The 8,771-nt window shown below is 34.8% G+C and overlaps 1 protein-coding gene across 1 annotated transcript; it reads right to left on the reverse strand.

The window, feature by feature from the left end:
- Nucleotides 1-3,765: 3,765 nt before the first annotated feature.
- Nucleotides 3,766-4,302, reverse strand: LOC139493946 (putative ATP-dependent DNA helicase Q1). Its single transcript, XM_071282117.1, has one exon. It carries the CDS (start codon nt 4,282-4,284, stop codon nt 3,766-3,768), a length of 519 nt encoding a protein of 172 aa, XP_071138218.1. The 5' UTR covers nt 4,285-4,302.
- Nucleotides 4,303-8,771: the final 4,469 nt, after the last annotated feature.

Here is an 8,771-nt window from a genome sequence, read left to right on the forward strand (position 1 = left end):
AAAATTGTCTTTCCATAATCACTATTCTATATTACTGAATCATACATGTTTTTTAAGTCGTGTGCATGTGAGTAAGAATGAGCGAGTGATTGAATGGGTGTGTAGTCAAATTATATTTGTATGTCTTGTCCTGTACATATTGTCTTGTCTTGTATTTAACATGTTTGTATTCAAAACTTTGATAATTGTGAATCTGTATATATATATGTTGAGGAGACCCACACGTAGCCTCTGGTTGGTTCAGTTTTTCTCATTTCAGATTTCATAAATAAAAAGAAAATGTCTTCAAACATTTTTTTGAGAGGATTAATATTCAACAGCATAGTCTCAAAGGCAAAACACAAATTTTAAGTTCATTAGACCATATTCATTCTATGTCAGAAACCTATGCGGTGTCAACTATTGAATGACAATCCAAATCTAATTAGAGCTAAACCAATCTAGAATGATGTATTCATACTTGCCCTACCCGTTCAGGGTTCAACCTCTACGCACTGGGGTTTTTTTTTTGTTTTTTTTTTACTATAAGGTGACAATCGGTAAACTTCGGCTTCAAAACACGGCATTTAATGAGTAGCCATATTTGTTAAATTATAACAGACAAAAAACAGAGAAAAAATAACGGTTAAACAATATATATGCGCGGTTAAACAATATATATGCGTAAAAAATGAGAAATTCGTGCACAGAAGACTAAGTTTATGATATACTAGAACACACCCGTGATACCGCGGGTCCGTGACTGAATTAAAGTATATAACTATGCGCAAGCCTTATTTTAGTATTTGTACTGTCATCTGATAAAGTCATGCCGATTATAAGATGCACAATTTTCTCTGCTTTCAAATCTTTCTGTTTGAACCCGTCGAACTGGAACTTATCAATTATTGGTAATATTAATTATTTGGAAAACAAAAGGTCCTGGAATGGAGTATTTTTTAATCAACAGCCATGTCCTATATTAGTTATAAATAAGTTGAATTCTTTGATTCGCTGTTTTACGTCATGCCCGCTAACAAATTGAAACTTATTTTAGTCCAGATTTTTAGTATTCGTATTGTTATCTTAGAAATTCTTACGGATTAAAATACTACAATAGGTAACAATTTGACAATTTAGTAGTGTCAACCCTGTGATTATGACCCGTGTATATAGCATATTGATCCTAAATACACCGTTTGGTGGTGCGCCTGTCAGATGCGGAACGTACAGATAAGGTAATAGGTAACAGGTGACTATACTATTGGTATCGGTATCGGACTCGACCCGGAACTTCCTAATTATTGGCAATATTAATTACGTGGAAAACAAAAGGGCCTGGAGTGGTGTAATTTTTAATCTACACCTTTGTACTATATTAGTTGTATATAAAGTTGAATTCTTTGATTCGTCGTTTTTACGTGATGACGGCTGACAAATTGGACCTCGTAATTTTAGTATTATAGATACATGCATTGGTTCAAGAATTGGATGAACATTATTTTTCACCACTTACTCGTTTTATATGACTTTAAGGGCCTTTTGTCTTATTTTAAAAATACGTTTTAAATTGTTAAAATATTCGAATTACGAACTAGCTCTCGCCGCGATATAGCCTTTTTGTGCTAAAGTGGCGTCAAGCAACCAACAACAAATCAATATGTTGTCTGCTCTGCTGTCACCAAAAGACTTTGTACTGGTTCTTTGACAACTTGAAATCTATCTAATTAAAAACCGATCTCTCATCGCTCTGATATGTCGCGTGGGAGATCTAACGAAACCTGCTTTGAGGTCACATGTGAGTGACCTCGTAGGTGTGTCTTTTTCGACCAATGAAAATGAGTCTTCCACGCTCTTGAAAGTTTATCGTGAGGTAAAGGGATGTAACTCCTTTTATTTACGAAGAAATCGTCTGTCCACAGATTTCATTAACCTTTTTTGATTGGCTTATTGATAGGTCGTCAATTCATTTGCATATCATTATTAATTCATAACTTCTAGTTCACTCACATGTGAACTCAAAGAAGGTTTCGTTAGATCTCCCACGCGACATATAAAAAACGGGAGAGATTTGTTTTTAATTAGATTGACTTGAAATAACACGGTCTTGAAAATATAAATCCGGAAACATAGGATACATATTAGCTTGATCATCAACGGAAAAAGAGATATATTGCAGCGTCAATCTAACATTTTGGGGAAATGTTGAAGTTCGGGCATTCTGCAAAGGCCTAACTTCATCAATGCCTGTACTTTTTTAGTGGACTGCATTGTTGTCATTTACAGTTTGTTTTGGCTTTTAGGATGTTGGCAATTCCTCCTTGTATTCCTCGATCTTTGGTTTGATCTGGGTTTTAAACGTGGTGGTAACCCCAAGGGTGACTGGGGTATAGAAATATGGTCACCTGGTCTTCTCCCGACCGGCAGTAAAACGCTGTCCGAAGTGGGGCGTCCGTTTGGCTGTGCGGGATGTATCAAGTTCGCAGTCACGTCCGGTCAAAAGGGGGACGTTAAATCCGATGCCTCGTGTAAAGAGAGTGCCACGCTCTTTGCACGTTAAGAACCCCTGCAAAAACTCTTTGAGGGGTCCGTAGGTGGCCTGTTGCAAGGCAAAATTTCTGTCCCTATCCAATATACCCTCATTTTCCAGTGGCAGTCCAAATTTCCCCGACCATCATCCCAGATGGCCTCTATTGTATCTACCTACCTATTGTGTTTATTGTGAACTTGTTCTCGTCCTGAATATGCATGAAATATTTGCCACTGGACGTTAAACAACCAACAATCAATCAATCAATAAAAGTGGTGGTAAATCCTCCGGCATAAACGTTCCCATTCTGACCGGACGTAACTGCGAACTTCATACATCCCGCACAGCCAAACGGACGCCCCACTACGGCAAGCGTTTTACTGCCGGTCGGGAGAAGACCAAGTGACCATATTTCTGTTCCCCAGGAACCCTTATACAACCAAAGTAAAAAAAACATGGTTAACGCAGCTACATTAAGGCCGTTTTTACACTACTTTCGACAAGAGCAGATAACTCCGTTCAATCTCATTAAATATTCATGCCTCGCCATGATGGAGAAAAAAAATGTCCAGTTCACCATCTTTTGATGAAACAGCGTTGCAGCAATCGTTGCCTTATGATGGGGAATGGTCCAAGTCAGGGTAATTATAGAAAAATTGTAAAAAGTCATGGATAAATTATATGATTTAGGCGATTTTCTGTCGAGTATTAAGCCCCGCCTTCTACGAATATTTAGCCAAACAAAAAATACCTGCTTCATTTAAAAGCTTGCATCAACATTTTTCTCGAGCACCTGTAATGTGACAAAAAAAAGGAAATATGGACAGAATAGGCAAGTTAATCGGGGTCAAGAGACCCTTTGTCTATAATTTTGAAAACCATTATAAAGAGAAAATCTGACAAGAGCTAAAATGTTCAGAATGTTGAATTCTGCCAATTGTCTTTACTTGTCAAAACTGTCAGATGACTTCTTATAGGATTTATTGCCCTCAAATGAAAAATTTTACCATTTTTTTATTTCATAAAAAATGGAGTTTACCCGGCTATTCATGTTTGTCTGTGAACTGTACGTTGGTTGTGGATCTGAGAGCGGAACATTTAGAGACGAAACATGTTATTCAGGTAAGGTAGAACTAGTAGTAGAAGTAGAATGAACAGGTGCTGGGTCAGCTACATTTCGTACATTTTCAGATGGGTTGCTCAAAATGTTTGAAATTTTTCTGTGTTTATCTTCATTGCATGACCCACATAGACATTTAGATGCAATGTAAACCTGTAGTTTTTTTCTCTTCTTCAAGTTCTGTTTTTGACAGAAAAGGTTCCAATAATGAAATTCTGCGACATTCAGTTGCCTTAAATAGATCTTTAACCTCAGTTTCAACATCTCTCAAATGGTAGGAATTATGAAGAAGAAGTGCAACTGCCTCCTTTCCATCACGCCCTACACGACCAATTTCTTGAAAAAGATCAACTATAGTTTTTGGTGCACCATAAATTATGACAATGTAAAAGCCAATAATATCTATACCAATTCCTAAGGCGCTTGTTGCTATCACAACTTTAATACTACTGGATGGATCTTTTAAACATTTCATTATTCTTTTTTTACTGTCAGGCGGAGTTTCAGAATGAAACATCTGGACTTCTTTACAATTTGGAATTACCGTTGATATATATGCATAAATGTTAGCTGCATCCTTGATTGATGTACAATATATCATTGTTTCGGGTAAAGCTTTGTCACAGAGTCCATCAACTAACCAGCACATGGCCATTTCTACGGTATTCAATATTTTGTTCACAACGAGCTTTACATTTGGTTTATTTGGAGAAATCCTTATTTCAACTGCATTTGGATCCAACTACAATGTGGACAACATGGGCGACAAACGTACCCTGGTTACCAACCAATGTTGCTCTACCTTGCAACGTGGAAAACAAAATGGACGACAAACATATCCCTGGTTACCCACCAATGTTGTTCTACCTTGAAACGTGGAAAACAAAATGGACGACAAACATACCCTGGTTACCAACCAATGTTGCTCTACCTTGGTCAAAAGTATGATACGTGGACCAAACATTCCACCATCACTGGCACAATGTTTACATTGCTCTACCTGCTCTACTGTTTTCTTATCCCTATTTTACTACTACTGAAATAAGCTATAGCCGCATCAGTGCCGCAACATGATGCCAGAATATTGCCGCAACGGTGCCAGAATATAAACGCAATTATGGTGCAAGAAAACTAATTTGCATACGAAATATGCTATCGCTGCATCGAAGCCGCAACAGTTTGCAGCATCAAAGCCGCAGCATATCCATACTGCTGCCGCTACTATGTGCCAGAGGGCTTATATTTCCATAAGGGTTAACCAATTGTTTAAAAATTACACACAATTGATATGCCACACTGAAAATCAATAACGAATTTAATTCGACACAATTAAGATGATTCAGTTATGTTTCTTTATATCGTATAATTTAATAAAATATAGTCTGTGTCCAGTCAAGGATTGTATAGTGTCACTACACAAATCCTTGGTCTGGTGCACATATTTTGTATCATAAATATTATTCTCATACTTGTTCTTTTTTTTTAATTTCAAGAGAGTGAAAAAGGAAAAATATGACATATAAAATTAAATAATTGTTTTGTTTTTAAAAATAACCTGGACATTGATACTGTGAAACCCTTTCCTGTTCATATAAGCAGGTTCATCTTCGGTAGGTGCTTGTATATGTACGTGTGTCCCAACTATACACCCGATAACATTAGGAAACCCAGCTTTTTCATAAAAAGCACGTTTGTTTATATTTTTCTGTCTTTCTGTAGGCCATTTTATGTACTGGTCTTTCCTATCTACCAAGGCGTCGTTAACATCTCTGACAGTATCAAAAGCAATTCAGGAGTTACTTTATTTTTACACCTTTTTCCAGGAAAGAAAAATGCCGTTCAATATCTATATAAGATTTTATCTTGCTGAACCACAAAATGCATTTACTTCAAATTTTCAGGATGTCTTTGTCCAGAGCATTGGATGTTTTTCCTTTCAGGTAACCAGCTACGGTTAGTATTTGCACTTATCCTCCCCTCTTTCTGTTAAACAATGAAACCTCGCAAAGAGTAAATTGTGCGAGGTCCACATAGCAGTTCTCCTTTCTAACCCTTTTCACAAATCGAAAAAGCTCTTGAACGTTACCGCATAAAGGAAGAAGTTTTTGCACATTGCATTTATTTTTCTTGGACGTCTTTCTGGCTATGCTAGTTATTCGACTGTTCCATTCAGCATCATAAAGGCTACTGAAATGTTTAGCGTTAGTAATTTTAGATTTGTCATTTGCCGAAATGCCTGCACTTTTATTGATTTCTGCGCATCGGCGCAAGCAGTATCCGATGTTTACCGGGAGTGTAGGGATGCCGTATGATCTTTCAATCGGGTCGTAACCTGCCAGTTTCTTTACTGTACACAAAAGGACTTCGAAATTTGCCGGTTTAATAAGATCTGAAATAGAATGAAAAGCCATTCCCTGCTGCTTAGCAAAATCAACAAGCCTCCCCAGATGCCTCAGTTTTTGCCTGATCGTATTCGGCGTTTGTTCCTCGACATCCATCCTCTCATACAGTCTTTCACCAAATGTCATTATCAAGGCATCAGTCATCAGGCATGTCTTCACTGTATCATCCTTCATGTCCATGACAATTACTTTATAATAACTGGAGCAAATGTTTTTTGGAACTGGAAGAAGATCCTTGCCAGTTCTTACAGCCGTTACAGGTGCATTGATTTCTTTATTTTGATTACATTTCTTTATATGTGCATTAAGGTTAGATTTTGCAAACATTCCTTTACAAAACTCGCAAGGAAGATAGTTGCTAGTTGACAAAGAGTTGGTAGGCCTGTATCGGGGAATTATAGTACCGTTTTGGTTTTTAATAACTTAAAATTATGTATGTAGTTTGCCTCATTTCTCAAAACTTCCCATTTGTCCTTTCTTTGTTTTGAATTTTTCGGAAGAAGGAAGATTTTTGCAACTCGTTCTGTATTGTGTTTATCCTCATAATGTCTTGCTATTGTATAATACAAGTTTTCACAAAATAAACAAGCATGCTTCTTGTTCCATATTTGTTTTTTATCTTTATCTGTGTTAGTGATTTGTATACACAGTTCTTGTTGTTCCTTTTCAATAGCTGAAATAAATATTATTTTTAGAATTCTAGACTTTTTACATAAATAAGGCCGTTAGTTTTCTCGTTTGGATTGTTTTACATTGTCTTATCGGGGCCTTTAATAGCTGACTATGCGGTATTGGCTTTGCTCATTGTTGAAGGCCGTACGGTGACCTATAGTTGTTAATGTCTGTGTCATTTTGGTCTTTTGTGGATAGTTGTCTCATTGGCAATCATACCACATCTTTTTTATAGATTATTTTTATAGCATGATACATGCATATTATAAGTTTGTATCCCAGCGATCCTTCTGCTGGTCGATACTTTTATTTTGGCATTACATAAGTCATATATTCTTTAAATGTTCATGGCTAAAACAATAAATCCCTGAAATTCGTTTTGATAAATGTTCTTATGCATCACTGTCTATTGTTAATTGTTTTTGGCCTCTAACTAGCTTTAAGTAACTGAAAGATATCTCAAATCGTATGTTCTGTGTTAAAGTGGTATGGGTGTCTTTCGCCATCGTGGATTGTAAAAACCAGAAAACCTACGGTCTAGATGTTTAACGAAGTAAGCAAACGTTTATGCAGGATTGCAGATAACTAATGTAAATTTTAATTTAAAAAAATAAAAAAATATCCGATTATATTATATTTATTTTTATAAGGGAAGGTTTTTTTTTGCTGAATTTTAATGTTTTTAAATTGGCATTTAAGGGGAAATTTACATGGAATTTTGCTATTTCGTAAATTTGGAGGGAAAAGACGTGCAGTGACTCTAAAGTAATTGATTTTCCCAAAGCATTTTCTAAAAAAATATATTTTATTTGATACTTCTATCATTTACTTTGGCTTCCAATCTCATTATGATTTTTTTTCTTACAAATTGTGTTATTTTGTCATGCGGTGAATTATCATTTTTATTACATTTTTGAACATATATCAATATAAACTATGTGTTTACAAAGTATGAACAAAGTCTATTACTTTTAATGTAGACTCCCATACCATACGTTAGCCTGTTGATACAATTTAAAATAAATTGATGTATTTCAAAGTTTACTCCTTTGGTAAGCATTTTATTAGAAGATTGATGTTTCGGACCATCAAATAATATCTGCATTATGGACGGAAAATATGTTTTATTCCGTACTCCGAACAACAAAATTGATTGAATTGTTGACATCATGTACATGAAAAATACAAAAAAATGTTTTATTTCTTAAATTGACAATACTACTTATAGTGTCTATCTTATAAATGCACTTGATTTTTAGTACTTATATTCTGTCGTGAATTTAACTTATTTGTTAAGTGTATGTTTACAGAAAATTGATATGTTTTGAAAAGTTAAGCTATTAACAATTATCATCGTAGAGTGCTCTCAGGTTAAGGTGAAGGTTGGTGCACCTGTGATAATTCAAGAGTTGTCGTGTGTTGGTTTTGGTTAGAAATCTGATTTTGAGAAGTTCTTGTTTGTTGTATGGTTCATACGTGTTTCTCGTCTCTTATAATATAAATAAGACCGTTGAATTCCCGTTTGAATGAGTTTATAGTAGTGATTGTATTTTCTTAGTAAATTTAACTGCATTTTATTTTATTATATTAAATGAAATCTTAAATCGTCCTATTTTTTTCAATATTTCTATAAAATTTACACTAAACCTGCAATCGGTGTATCGTTAATTTTTCCACATTTGACTAAATTTTTTTTATAATTGTATTTGATGTTACATTAAAACGGTCGTTTGATCAAGATAATTTTCTAATATGTATTGACAATTTTATTAGAAGTAAAATTGAACCAACCACAGCTTTATTTAAAAATTTCATCATTTTTCATTCAATTCAAACTATTTTTGAATATTCATTCGGAAGTTACCTTTCTTTGTAATTTTTCCACATTTTACTGTCAATTTGACTTTTAGTTAATTTAGACACTTTCTTATTTATTGTATTAGATGAGACCTTCAATCGACCATTTTTTTTATAAAATATTTGTATAAAATGTACACTAGACCTGCAATAGGTGTATTGTTAATTATTCCAAATTTGACTGTAAATTTGTTATTTTTTTTGATAATTG

The sequence above is a fragment of the Mytilus edulis genome, chromosome 11, assembly GCF_963676685.1.
Source record: "Mytilus edulis chromosome 11, xbMytEdul2.2, whole genome shotgun sequence".
NCBI classification, from domain to species: domain Eukaryota; kingdom Metazoa; phylum Mollusca; class Bivalvia; order Mytilida; family Mytilidae; genus Mytilus; species Mytilus edulis.

Coding starts and splice junctions, on each gene's coding strand:
- LOC139493946 (XM_071282117.1), bottom strand. CDS start 4,284: ATGGCCATGTGCTGGTTAGTTGATGGACTCTGTGACAAAGCTTTACCC.